The sequence below is a fragment of the Theropithecus gelada genome, chromosome 4, assembly GCF_003255815.1.
Source record: "Theropithecus gelada isolate Dixy chromosome 4, Tgel_1.0, whole genome shotgun sequence".
In the NCBI taxonomy this organism is placed as follows: domain Eukaryota; kingdom Metazoa; phylum Chordata; class Mammalia; order Primates; family Cercopithecidae; genus Theropithecus; species Theropithecus gelada.
This window is the reverse complement of record NC_037671.1, coordinates 72,194,866-72,209,585: the sequence shown is the minus strand read 5'-3', so window position 1 is coordinate 72,209,585 and position 14,720 is coordinate 72,194,866. Positions and strand designations below refer to the sequence as shown.

Sequence of the window (14,720 nt, the reverse complement as noted above, 5' to 3'; positions counted from 1 at the left end):
TGTGCCCAGCCTGAATCTTTTTATGTTTATTGTCTGTGGATTTTGTTTCATTCTTAGGAATGCCCTCCTTATTCCATGACTGTAAAATATTTGCTAATGGTTTCCTCTGGTATGGTTTGAGTTTTCTTTTTTACATTTAAATGTTTGATGTTCCTGAGGTGTGATTCGATTTAGGTTGTTAGGTATAGTTCAAATGAATTTTTATTATTTTTATTATTTTACATATATATTTAAATCTAATTTTATTGTTTGTTGTTGTTGTTGTTGTTTTTGGAGACAGAGCCTCACTCTGTCACCCAGGCTGGAGTGCAGTGGTGTGATCAAAGCTCACTGCAGCCTCAAATTCCTGGGCTCCAGTTATCTTCCCACCTCAATCTCCTGAGCAGCTGGGACTACAGGCATGGACCACTATGCCTGGCCAATTTTTCAATTATTTTTATTTTTGTGGAGACAAGGTTTCACCGTCTTGCCCAGGCTCATCTCAAGCTCCTTGGCTCAAGTGATCCTCCCTCCTTTACCTTCCAGAGTGCTGAGATTACAGGTGTGCCCCACTGTACCTGGCCTCAGATGGATTTTTAATAGGTTAACCTGTTTATTCCAATGATAATTCAATCCTTGATTGAGTAGTCTGCCTTTTCCACAGTAATTTGAATTGTCTCCTTTATTAAATTTCTATGTATATATATGGGTGTATTTTTGGTTTTCTGTTCTATTTCATTGATTGGTCTTTTCATGCATTAATAAAATTATAGCCTTTTATTTATTGAAGTATTGTACTATTTAGTACATGGATAGGACTAAGCCTTTTTCATGCCTGTTTTTTGTAGAACTTGTAGTTTAGGAATTACTTTAAAATTTTTACATGGTTTAAAAAATCAAAAGGATGATCTTTTATGACATAAAATTATATAAAATTCAGTTTGTGTTTATAAATAAAGGTTTTTGTTTTTTTTTAATTTATTTTTTGAGACGGAGTCTCGCTGTGTCTCCCAGGCTGGAATGCAGTGGCGCGATCTCGGCTCACTGCAAGCTCCGCCTTCCGGGTTCACGCCATTCTCCTGCCTCAGCCTCCCGAGTAGCTGGGACTACAGGCGCCCGCCACCACGCCCGGCTTTTTTGTATTTTTAGTAGAGACGGGGTTTCACCCTGTTAGCCAGGATGGTCTCGATCTCCTGACCTTGTGATCCGTCCGCCTCGGCTTCCCAGAGTGCTGGGATTACAGGCGTGAGCCACCGCGCCCAGCCTAAATAAAGTTTTATTGGGACAGAGCAGTACCCATCATTTATGTATTGCCTCTGACCCCTTTTGCACTGCATTCGATGAGTGGATAATTTATTTTTTTTTTTTCGAGGTAGGATCTCAGTCTGTTGCCCAGGCTGCAGTGCAGTGGCATGATCTCAGCTCACTGCAATCTTCGCTTACCTGTCTCAGGCCGTTCTCCAGCCTCAGACTCCTGAGTAGCTGTGACTATAGTCATGAGCCACCATGGTTGGCTAATTTTTTTTTTTTTTAATTTTTAAAATTCTATTTATTTATTTATTTATTTATTTTTTGTCTTTTGAAGAAATGGGGTTTTGCCATGTTGCCCAGGCTGGTCTCCAGCTGCTGAGTTCAAAGCGAACCACCTGCCTTGGCCTCCCAAAGTGCTGGGATTACAGGTGTGAGCCATTGAACCCAGCCTGAGTGAGGCTGGTTTTGACACAGACTTCATGCCACAGAGTATAAAATATTTACTGTCTGGCCTTTTATAGAAAATGTTTGTCTGACAATTGCTCTAACTTACCAGAAGAGCTAATTTACTCTAAATACATTGTGATATCTGTAGAAAAATTTTCAACGAAATAATTATTAGGATATGATTTAGGGCCAGCGCAGTGGCTCACACCTGTAATCCCTCCAGTTTGGGAGGCTGAGGAAGGCAGATTGCTTGAGCCCACAAGTTAGAGATCAGCCTGGGCAACATAGGGAGACCCCCATCTCTACAAAAAATAGGAAAATTAGCTGGGCGTGGTGGCTCAGGCCTGTAGTGCCAGCTACCCAGGAGGCTGAGGCATAAGAATTGTTTGAGCCTGGGAGGTGGAGGTTGCAGTGAACCCAGATTCCACCACTGCAGTCCAGCCTGCGTGACACGGTGAGACCGTGTTGGAAAAGAATTAAAAATTTAAAAAAAGGATGATTTAGGCCAAGGCCTGGGCCCTGTGGCTTATGCCTATAATCCCTCTACTTTGGGAGGCTGAAATGGGCCAATCTCTTGACCCCAGTAGTTCAAGATCAGCCTGGGCTACTCAGGAGGCTGAGATGGGAGGATTGAATGAGTCCGGAAGGCTAAGGGTGCAGTGAGCTGTGATCTTGCTACTGTACTCCAGCATGGAGGACAGAACGAGACCCTGTCTCAGAAAAAAAAAAAAGAAAGAAAAGAAAAAGAAAAAGAACATTTTTTAAAAAAAGGATAAGATTTAATTTAAATTATTTTTGTCATCAAACTGTGTACTTCCTTGAGTGCGAAATAGCTGAATCTATGGTTTTAGTACAGTTGCAATTATGTGAGTTTTCTCATGTCCAAAATAGAAGACATTGAAACATTTCTTTTTATGTTTATATTTTCCGGTATACATTCAGTGATACTTAAAAATTCAGATGGGAGTGAAACTTTTTATGCATTAGATGTAAATATTTTTCTGGTACATGTTTAGGTTAGAGGGCCGATGATTGGCTTTCTATAGTATTTTTGTTTGCTATAGGTTCTTTGATTCAACATTAAGTCTAGTGTCCTTGAGAATAATTTTTTGACTTTTATTAAATTTATTGAAGCTATTCCCAGTGTATTTTCTCAGGTTTGATAGAAATATCACTGCAGACTTTCTCATACTAGTTGTATTAATAGGATTTCTCTCCAGCAAGCTACATAGTAAGATAATTCCAACTGAAGGACTTTGATTTTTAATGTATAAATAGGACTTTTTCTCTCATTTATTTATTTTTCGCTACACGATAAAGTGGTAAGGATTTTTCTATAATATTAGTTTTTTGGTACTCAATAAGGCCAGAACTACTGCATATACATTTTAATTATAAATTATTTGATGCTAGGGTGGGCACAGTGGCTCAGCCTGTAATCCCAGAACTTTGGGAGGCCGAGGCGGGTGGATCGCTTGAGGTCAGGAGTTTGATGACACCAGTCTGGCCGACATAGCAAAACCTGTTTCTACTAAAAATACAAAAATTAGCACGCTTGTAATCCCAGCTACTCAGGAGGCTGAGACAGGAGAATTCCTTGAACCCGGGAGGTGGAGGTTGCAGTGAGCCAAGATTGTGCCACTGCACTGCAGCCTGGGCAACAGAGTGAGACTCCATATCAAAAAAAAAAAAATTATGTGATGCTTAATATTATATAACTTGGAAAGTGCTTATGAATGAAAATAATCAAGATATACTTTGTGCTTTTCACTCTTGAGGTTTTATGTGATAAAACATTGCTACCTACAGTTCATTCTCCCTCCTTGGAAAGTGGAACATTGCTGATCTCAATCAAAATGAGAGAAGTATGTAAAAGGGACCAGAATTATGTAGCATGCTTTGAACCGCAAGTAACAGGAAACACTGGTCCAGTTGGATGCTAATAAAGCACTGTATTATTGCCAATAGCAGGCATTCTAGGCATATTATGCCAAGGGCTCAAATTCAGTTTCTTGGTTTGCCTCCCTTTCCACTTTGTGTTGGCTTCCTCTTCAGGTTGGTAGCAAAATACTTGTAGCTGATTCCAAAATCATATCCTGCTATAAACACTGTGAGAAGGAAAGAAGAGACAAGTTCTTTTTTGTGTCTCTCTTCAGAAATGAGACAACCTCTGCTGGAAGCCTCCTTTAGGTTTTACTTCATTTCAAAACTGGGACATGTGCCATTTCCTAAAGCAATCACTGGCAAGGGGAATTAGATTATCATGATTAGTCTAATCACCTGGAATTAAATTGATGTTAGGAGTTAGTGTCCATCAGCACTAAGCAGAGTTCTTTTTCTATGTTTTGACATCATGTGGGAGTTGAAAAACTGCAACTGTCAGCCAGAGATTGACAGAGTGATGGAGCCACTGAATAAGGAATGGATTTATGACCTGGGAACATGAGAAGCTATGCTAAATGAAACTCATACATTTGAAGCTGCCAATTTCTCATAGATTATCTATTTGTTCAAGTGTAAGGAATCTTGAGAACTCATGTAGGATGCAATAGAAACTATATTTTATTTGAGTGCATATTTGTTAACATATTCCTGCTTTTTAAATACTCTACAATCAGGCTGGGTGCAGTGTCTCATGCCTATAATCCCAGTGCTTTGGGCAGCTGAGTCGGGAGGATCACTTGAGCCCAGGAGTTTGAGACTGCAATGAGCTATGATCATGACACTATTCTCTGGCCTGGGCAATAGGGCAAGACCCTGTCTCTGAAAACAAAACAAAATAATAAAAACAAAAATAGGCCGGGCGCGGTGGCTCATGCCTGTAATCCCAGCACTTTGGGAGGTCGAGGTGGGCGGATCACGAGGTCAGGAGATCGAGACCATCCTGGCTAACACGGTGAAACCCCAACTCTACTAAAAATACAAAAAATTAGCTGGGCGCAGTGGCGAGCGCCAATAGTCCCAGTTACTCAGGAGGCTGAGGCAGGAGAATGGCGTGAACCTGGGAAGTGGAGTTTGCAGTGAGCCGAGATTGTGCCACTGCACTCCAGCCTGGGCAATAGAGAGAGACTCTGTCTCAAATAAATAAATAAATAAATAAATAAATAAATAAAATAAAAACAAAAATAAAAACCCCTTTACCATCAGAAAGTTATTGACACTTTTGGTTTCAGATGTGTCCGTCTTGCTGTGAGTCCACATCCAGCAGGGACAGGCAAAGCCAAGAGCACCAGGGCTCCTCTCTTTCCTGTGTGTGTGCACCTTCCCATGAATATACAAAATAAAGATGATTACTTACTCCATGTGTTACACTTGCAAATCTTTCCTTTTTTTATTGCTCTAAAATGTGAGGTAACCAAGATTGTGCATAAGTAGCAATAGACAACTTACTGCACACTATCTCTGACTCTGTTTCTGGTCCTATATGGTACTTTGTATAATATTATTTTGATAATTATGCATGAATAATTTTTCCAGTGGCACCAGCTGGCCCTAGCTGGCAGCCACCCCTTCCCAGTACATAAGTGCTTTGTTGTTTTTGAAAGATAATTTTTAAATGTTGAATATAATTTTTTTTTTCACCAAGAGAGTGGATTTCACTCTCACCTCGGCTGGAGTGCAATGGCATGATCATAACACACCTTGAACTCCTGAGTTCAAGCAATCCTCCTGCCTCAGCTTCCTGGTAGCCACCACATTGGTGAGCTGGATTTTTTTATTTTTTAAGCTTTAACACAAAAGTGAAATGGTTTCTTTATTTCACCAAAGGGTTAATAATTGAGAAAGTGATTATCAACATGTACACAAAGCTAATTAGAAGATTAGCTTTCTCAATAGAAATCCAAGTGTCCTGTTAACACTGATGTCACTTATAAATAAATGTTTTGAACCTTTACCTTTTATTTTTTTATTTTTGCCTCCCAACATAAAGGCCATACCAGAAAACCTCAGGAATGTAATAATTTATTTATAAGTTTTTTCTTCAAAAAATCCCTTAAAGTTCAGACATTAACACTGATATGCAATACCAAATAGCGCCACAGGACAGATGGAAACAGGAAAAGTCAGATGGTTGGCACTTAAAAGGACCAGTAATTAAGCAATTAAAAGTGGATTGGATTGTTGGTTAATATTTGTTCATTTGAAAGAATCAAGTGGCAGAGGTAGCCTCTTGGAAGAGGGAGATTAAGTCACACCTAATGCTTCCCCTCACTGACCAAGGGGCTGGGATATCTTGTTAACTACCTCTTTTCTGTTTAATTGCATTCTGTACTCTAATTTTCTCAGATCGTATATTCTATCTTATTTTTCCCTCTGGACAGAAAGAAATCTTTGTTTACTTCATCCTACGTCTTTTCTCTGAGAAAAGGCAGTCTCCTCTCACAGGGGAAAGAAAACCAGGAGGAAGGAGAGAGGAAGGAAGGGGAAGAAGGGAAGATGAGAGAGAGAAGAGAGAGGAGACAGAGACGGACAGAGAGAGGAGAGACAGAGCAGAGAGAGAGAAAGAGAAAAATGGAACATCAGATTAAAGTAGAAGACGTGGGAGAGAGGGGAAGGAAAGAGGGAGCAGGAAGGGGGATGCTCCAAGCTCTCAATTTCAGGACTGTGCAAAATGATTTTCCAGGAGATGCACATGTGGTCTCGTATTTCTCACAGTAGTCCACCCAGGCTCCCTCCTCAGGTCTGTCTCCCACTACCAAAACCCAATATAGCCAGTCTCGCTGCCTTACCTGGAGGGAGGACCAGGACCTGGTGCCAGGTCTGGGACTCCACTGCTGTCCCTGAACAGACTTGTTGGAGGCATTCACATTTCTCTCCACTCTTGGGGAAACAGCCTGCAACAGGAAAGGAGTGCGTGTTAGTGTTTTCTCAGGGCCACCTGGTGGTCCTAGCTTGCTGCACCCCGTTTTCTGACTGAGAGGAAGCAGCAAGTGTGACTTAATCTCCTTCTTGCAAGGGGATACCTCTTCCACTTGATTTTTTTTTTTGAGATGGATTCTTGCTCTATTGCCCAAGCTGGAGTACAGTGGTGCAATCTCCACTCACTGCAACCTCCACCTCCCAGGTCAAGCAATTCTCCTACCGCAGCCTCCCGAGTAGCTGAGATTACAGATGCACACCACTATGCCCAGCTAATTTTTGTATTTTTAGTAGAGATGGGGTTTCACCATGCTGGCCAGGCTGGTCTCGAACTTCTGACCTCAGGTGATCTGCCTGCCTCAGCCTCCCAAAGTACTGGGATTACAGGCGTGAGCCACTGCGCCCGGCCGTCCATTTGATTCTTTCAGATGGATGTCTGTGGGGCACAGAAAGGGGCTCAGCTGAGGGGGCTTATGGGTATTACCCAGGGTGCAGCCTCAGGTTGGGGTAACTGCTGTCGCTGCTGCCACAGCTGCAGGATGAAGAGGTGGAAAGACACTGGGGGAAATATGGAATCAAATTTTTAAAAATGTTTTATTTTGGAGCTACTTGCCCCAAATCTTGAAATCAGAAAGTCCTGAGGGCTCTATCTCAGAATTCATCCCACATGCATACATTTCAACCACTACTGCTCTATTCTAAAACATGTTGGGCTGGGTGCTGTGGCTTATGCCTGTAATTCCAGCACTTTGGGAGGCTCAGGTGGGTGGATCATCTGAGGTCAGGAGTTCCAGACAAGCCTGGCCGACATGGTGAAACCCCGTCTCTATTAAAAATACAAAAATTAGCTGGGCGTGGTGGTGCATGCCTGTCATCCCAGCTACTCAGGAGGCTGAGGCAGAAGAATTGCTTGAACCCAGGAGGCAGAGGTTACAGTGAATCGAGATCGTGCTGTTGCACTCCAGCCTGGGCGAAAAGACCAAAAGTGTGTCTCAAAAAAAAAAAAAAAAAGAAAAAAAAAGTTGACTTATTTTTTTTTTCCGAAATTCAAACCCAATGTGCAAAATAACCAAACTATTAGGATGCCTTTTATTTTGGTTTCTTGGAATGACCACTGTTAATAAAAATGTTTGCTCTTTTAATTTATATATAAAAAGGAATATTCAGGTTTGCTTGATGTTCTGCAAATTTTGAATGACTCAAACATATTATGAGTGTTCTTTTGGTTACCAAGCTTAGAATAACATAAAAAACTGACAAGTCAAAAGAAAAAAAATTTTTTTAGGTTATTTGTAATAAAATGATGTGTACTTCTAAAATTAAAAAATCTTGTTTATTTTATAGACTGGCATATAACTGTTAAGACCTTGATTATAAAAAAGAAAATGTCTTTGTCATTTATCAGTTGGTGACATTCATAATATACTTTATGGGGTAAATTAAAGTTCCTGGGGATTTGTTAGTGCCCTCCTTAACTCTCATGACAATTCTCCTTCTCTTACTTGAGAAGGGAGTGTTTGTGATCATCTGACCTGTTCTAGGGAACTGTCCATGCGTTTTATAGATATTTTGGAAAATTCTTTTTAAAATATTGATGTTTTGGCTGGGCGCGGTGGCTCAAGCCTGTAATCCCAGCACTTTGGGAGGCCGAGATGGGCGGATCACGAGGTCAGGAGATCGAGACCATCCTGGCTAACACGGTGAAACCCTGTCTCTACTAAAAAATACGAAAAACTAGCCGGGTGAGGTGGCGGGTGCCTGTAGTCCCAGCTACTCAGGAGGCTGAGGCAGGAGAATGGCGTAAACCCGGGAGGCGGAGCTTGCAGTGAGCTGAGATCCGGCCACTGCACCCCAGCCTTGGCGACAGAGCGAGACTCCGTCTCAAAAAAAAAAAAATATATATATATATAGAGAGAGAGAGAGATAGATATAGATTTTCTTGTTAATAATTAATGTTTAGAAATGTAAACTAGAATTTTTCAAGTATTCTATGCTATCACGATTCTAAATTTACTGTTGGTGTATGACCTTCTCCCATAAGTTAAATTAGCTCAAGTGGCTGAATAGTTCTCCTTCATTCAGCAAAGGAGAGATTAAAAGAGGTAATATTTCTGAGTGGTGGAGGGACCTGCTTAAAAAAAAAAAAAGCAAATATTTATATAGGCAGTAGATATGTAATGAGTTGCTCCATATCAGAAAACTTTGGAAATTAAGAGGTTTTTCTGACCTCTTGTGGAAGTCTCATTAAAAATGACAAGAAATTGGCCGGGTGCGGTGGCTCAAGCCTGTAATCCCAGCACTTTGGGAGGCCGAGACGGGTGGANGCGCCTGTAGTCCCAGCTACTCGGGAGGCTGAGGCAGGAGAATGGCGTGAACCCGGGAGGCGGAGCTTGCAGTGAGCTGAGATCCGGCCACCACACTCCAGCCTGGGTGACAGAGCGAGACTCCGTCTCAAAAAAAAAAAAAAAGGCAAGAAATTAAAGAACTTTTAGAAGCTTTGCTGTTACCTAAGGGGGTAGCCATATAATAAAATGGAGATTCATTCAAAGTCTGATAACCCGGAATCCTGAGGAAATAATTTACCACCATGCTAAACAAGTAGCACTAACCAAAGCAGTTGCCATACTTATGGTTTGTAAATACATTCTAGTCATTGTCTGCTTATCTACAGAATGGATTGAGGATATTCCTGATAGACAGCCAAGGTTTTGCTGATAAAATTGCCTGACTGTTATTCTGGACTTAAGGAATTCCAACGTGTTCTTCAGTGATTGGGTGGTGGGGGTGTGTGTGGCACACGTTTCCCATGACTGTTATAAAAAAAGCTCCAAAATGCCTTTTTTTTTTTTTTTTTTTTTTTGAGACGGAGTCTCGCTCTGTCGCCCAGGCTGGAGTGCAGTGGCCGGATCTCAGCTCACTGCAAGCTCCGCCTCCCGGGTTCCCGCCATTCTCCTGCCTCAGCCTCCCGAGTAGCTGGAACTACAGGCGCCCGCCACCGCGCCCGGCTAGTTTTTTGTATTTTTTTAGTAGAGACGGGGTTTCACCATGTTAGCCAGGATGGTCTCGATCTCCTGACCTCGTGATCCGCCCGTCTCGGCCTCCCAAAGTGCTGGGATTACAGGCTTGAGCCACCGCGCCCGGCCCAAAATGCCTTTTAACAATAATAAACACACTTGCTGTACCAAATGAATATTTAGAACAATTAGAAAGAAAAAAAATGAATTCTAACACTAAATTTGAGAATGCTCTGCAAGACTTGAACTTCCATGGCTTGGGAATTGCTAATTAGCCTCAATGGCAATATCAACTCCTTCTGGGATCCATAGGCTACTCCATGCAGTTAGGAATTCACTTCTTGAACCTGTACTCTGCCATATCACAAGCTCACATTTCTAAATACTACAAAGGATTCATTTGATGCATCTAGCTTTTAATAGGTAACAACAATCTTCCCCAAATATCCATCTAATTAGTCTCTGTATGACTAGAAATCTGAAGATTTAGTCTTTTGGAAAAGACTTCTAAAAATCAGAGGAAAAACTACCCTTGTCCTCAATGGAAAGGAATTCACTGAGGAACCATAAACTGAGGATTCTTAAGTATCTTCCAGAAGAATGATCTTCAGAAGAAGACGACCAAACCAATAGCTTCAGATCAAGCTGTTGATGATACCAAGTAGACACTTTCACCCAAGACAATAAAACAAGATACATGTTCTGGTATCTTTGCCTTCCTTTAAAAATTTTGCTCTGGTTATCAAAGTGCCTAGTTGTCCCCTAGAGGCCAATGAACAGTTTTTAAGATTCTTTCACAAATTATATTTTATCTTAATCTTCTGTAGTACAGAATTTCCATGCCACCTAAGGAAAGGCAAAACTTTCTTGTGCTTTTTTTGCAGACTATAGCTATTGTTTTTAAATTTTTATCATTATATTTTAAGAGACAGGGTCTTGCTCTGTCACCCAGGCTGTAGTGCTGTGATACTAACTCACTACAGGCTCAAGCAATTTTCCCACCTCAGCCTCCCGAATAGCTGGGACTACAGTTGTACAGCACCTCACCTGGCTATTTTTTTTAGTTTTTAGTAAAGACGAAGTCTTGCTTTGTTGCCGGATCTGGTCTCAAAATCTTGGCTTATCCCCCACCCCCAACCCCCTGCCCTGGCCTCCCAAAGTGCTAGGATTACAGGCATGAGTCGCCACTCCCCGATTTATTGTTTTAAATCTAACTGACTAATGCAGTTTTTATCCTCTACCTGATTCTACTAACAAAAATTTAATAGGTATTCAACACTTCAAAAGGTAGATTTTCTTCTATACGTTTCTTCTGGAATTTGAATTTTCTTGACAGTATTAATTTTTACCTTCAGTTTTATCAGTATTGAACACTGACCTGAAACAACAAAGGATGTCTGCTGACATTATTGCAATAATGTATTGAGTCTCTCCTTGCAATGCTAGTCCTTAATCTTCAGTGACTCCCCAGCCTCCACTCAAGCTATGTTCACATGTTGAAGAATTAATTGTCCTGCTCTCACTGTGATAAATGACACTTACACATCCCATACCCCTTTCAGTTTGTGCAGCACTAAGGCACTACTTTTTATGTGGATATCAGGTCACCTGATCATTATACAAACTTATCTAGTGTAATATGGAGTGAGCTTTAGACTATTATATTAATAATATTTTTCAATATTTTAAACATCTACTCCTATAGGAAATGATGTTTCTCTGAGAAAGGTACCCAGACCTAAAATGAGGCAAGTATGGACTATTCAGGAGACCTTCCAGGAGAGATGACCGACTCCCTCTTCATCTATACTCTGGGAGCTCCAATTCCAGTAATAGGAATAATATGACTAGAAAAGGTGATCCAAAATGTGTCTCTGGTCCCAGCAGAAATCAATAGATGACACTACTTCTTTTCTGGAGGTCCAGCAACCTAGCTTAAAGTTTCATGGTGGTTTTGAATGATTTCATAGTTTTTGGTTTCTTCTTGGCTAGCCAAGGACAGCTTTTGTTTGATAGCAAATGCTGTTTGCAGCACCCCCCTAAAACATTACTGTTCAGGCAGAACAGTTTTATGGGAAAGTTAAAAGACTACCTGTCTCTCTAGAACAGATTCAGATGGAGTTGGGACATGATTTCATGGTCTGGTTTTGAAATCTAGTTATTTGTTTTTGCAACCTATTGCTAGGATTAATAGCTATTTTGTTTCCATTACTTACCTGAATTTCACTAGTACATCTTGTTCAGCCTTAAATGCTACTGTGCAGTCATTATACATTCACTATGTATCTTATGCGAAAAATGTACATGAGGGACCAACTGTATGCAGATGCAGAGAACGTTCTCTGGATAAACTTGTGACAAGTGGATTCTGACAGTGGTGTAGATCTGAACGCCCAGATGAAAGTCCTGATGGCTGACTTTGTCTTTGGTCAAAAGGGGAGGCTGAAGAGTGAAAAAGCACCTAGGAACTTGTAGTTGGGAGCTGAGAGGCATAGTTGAATCTTCCCTACCAAACATAAACATCTCCTGCTAAATATTTTAACCAGTCAAGGTTGCTCAGTGATTGTCACGCAACAAGATGTAGAAAGTCCATCTGTAACTATATTTGAAACCAGAGAGAGAGAACATTCTGCAATGAAGACCACATTAATCTCTTTACTTCCCTTCCTAGATAAATTTACCAGGATCATCACCAAATTGCCCCATTTTAGAAAACTGGCCCCTACTCCCTAAACACTTCTTAGATTCACCTATTCAACTTCTACAATCAGCTCCCTACAACAGTCTTCTGTTTCTGTAAAGTTTATTTTCCTATGTTGTTTGCTCTCCCTTGATGCAGCACACCAAACTCCGTCTTGTTGGAATACACCATGTGGTCATTGGGTGACTGCCAGCACCTGTGCAAATCTAGGGAGCCCATTTGAAGACTTCCTGCACCTCTATCTTTCAACCCCTGCCCTGGTTCATACCCAGTAGATCTGCTCCCAAATCCTTTGGATTTAGAGTGAAGAAATATTTTGATTCCGGGGCATTAGAAAGGCAAGCACTAATCAAATAAGATTAAGTTTGGCATGAAAGGATTAAGCTCAGAACAGATAATTACTTGGAATGAATTATCTTGGGAAGAGCTACCAGGATTGTACACTCACCCTAAGGTAGTCCAAGGGGCAGGTTGTTGGGTTCCTATGTTAAGGACAGAGCCTAGGCCCTCCCTCACTTTTCCAAGTCTTTTGCTAACCAATTTCTTGGACTTGTCCTTATTCTGTATCAGGTCGGAGCAGAGCATGGACATGGGAACTAGTGCTCTCAGCAAGAAGCCGTGGTGGACCCTGCCTGAAAACTTTCATGCTCCAATGGTGTTCCACATGGAAGAGGACCAGGAGGAGCTCATCTTTGGTGAGTGGCCCTTGCTAACGTCCCCGCCTTAATCCTTGTCTTCTCGGTTTTCAATCTTTTCCTCCTTTTCCACCTTCATCAGTCACACATCCGTTCCCCCAAGGCCACCTCCCGACTCCCCAAGGGCTGGTGCTTGACAGACCCTCCTCTCACCTCTTATGCTCACAGGGCACGATGACACATACCTTCGCTGCATTGAGGTGCACAGCCACACCCTTATTCAGCTGGAGAGTTGGTTCACAGCTACAGGCCAGACTCGTGTGACTGTAGTCGGACCACATAGGGCAAGGCAGTGGCTGCTGCACATGTTCTGTTGCGTGGGGAGCCAGGACTCCTATCATCATGCTCGAGGTAGGTATTCTTGGCTGAACTGTGGTTTTGGACTTGGTGGTGGAGTTCTGGCTAAGTTGTGTGGTATCTTGGATTCTTGAAGAATCCCTTTGTGGCTAGGGAATCCAGGTACTTCCCAGAGTCCATTGGGAAGAAAAGTGCTCATTTTTTTGTGGCATGAGATTGCTTAAGGTGGAGAAGGTAGCTGGGAGGTGTAAATGGGTTACCTTGGAAGGCCTGGGCTGGGGTGACATCCTCCCTGCAGCCTCCCTGATGGAGTCCAGGCCCGCCAATGGGCCCTAGTTATGGGCCCTGGTTCATTAGCCCTGGGCACATCTTTTGCAGGCCTGGAGATGCTGGAACATGTCCGAAGCCAGCCCCTGACCAATGATGACCTGGTCACTTCCATTAGTGTGCCACCGTACACTGGAGACCTGTCTTTGGCTCCCAGGATAAGTGGAACCATCTGTCTTAGCGTTCCTCAGCCTTCCCCTTACCAAGTGATTGGTTGTTCGGGATTCCATTTGAGTTCACTGTATCCGTAATTAAGGACTGATCTCCTCTGGGAAGCGGGGATGAGAGGAGAAGTCTTGGCTTCGCTTTTGGTGAGAAAGACATGAAAGACACTGAAGAAAGTTTGAATTTGTGGCTGGGACCTGTCCCTCTCAGGTCTTGTAGACATGTGTCTGAGGGAAGTCTCCCGAATGTAAGAAAGTGTTATTGGCAAAGCAATCCAATAAAATAAGCTACCTATGATGCAAAGCCTTCGATGTGCTGTCCTCTTTCCTTAGGATGAACTTATTCACCCCAGGATTTTCCTGGACCTTCAAGTGCACACAAATGGGGAGAACGGAAAGGTGGGAGGAAGGGTCCAGATAGAGATGGAAAGTGTTCCTACCCCAACTACCTGGTGAAGTAGGCAACCAGGGAATCTGGTGAACATGAGGTAGCCAGCATTGTCCCTGATTGCCCAAGTTTGTGGGTGGGGGTGGAGGGGGTGGTTTTCAGGGAGCAATGGGTTTTGAAGTCCCTCATGCCATGAATTAAATACGAAGGATTCCTGAAACTCCATTGAAGAACATTTTCTGATTGCCAAGTCTATATGTGGATCTCTCTAGGCAAGATTATGGCAAGCTAAACCTGTCCTCAGTAGAACTCTTCCTCTTCAAATTTGCCCCTTCTCCAGCAGCCTGTATCTTAATAATGAGGCAATTGCAGTACCCTAGGAGAGTGACGATGGTGACTTGGACCAGAGTGGAGTGGCTGAAGTGTTAGGAAGTGGTTGAATTTGGAACATAATTTGAAGCCAGCAAGATTTACTAATTACATGGTTTCCACAAGGCCAATTGCCAAATAAAAGTTAAAATATCATATTCACAGTAGAAAAACACTTAGAGAAAATGTTGAAAGAATTCAGGTTATAGTAGTCAAACACTATGGCTC

General features: G+C 42.1%; 1 protein-coding gene across 3 annotated transcripts in view; it reads left to right on the top strand.

Moving 5' to 3' along the window:
* The window catches only part of KHDC1 (KH domain containing 1), a 67,871-nt gene extending 53,832 nt beyond the window's left edge, over positions 1-14,039 (top strand). For all 3 annotated transcript variants that reach the window (XM_025383673.1, XM_025383672.1, XM_025383671.1), the window contains 3 exons: positions 12,823-12,947; positions 13,116-13,298; positions 13,623-14,039. In XM_025383673.1, coding sequence (XP_025239458.1) covers positions 12,836-12,947; positions 13,116-13,298; positions 13,623-13,822 — 495 coding nt within the window. In that variant the 5' untranslated portion in view covers positions 12,823-12,835 and the 3' untranslated portion in view covers positions 13,823-14,039. The remainder of the gene's footprint in view (positions 1-12,822; positions 12,948-13,115; positions 13,299-13,622) is intronic.
* The last annotated feature ends 681 nt before the right edge of the window (positions 14,040-14,720 follow it).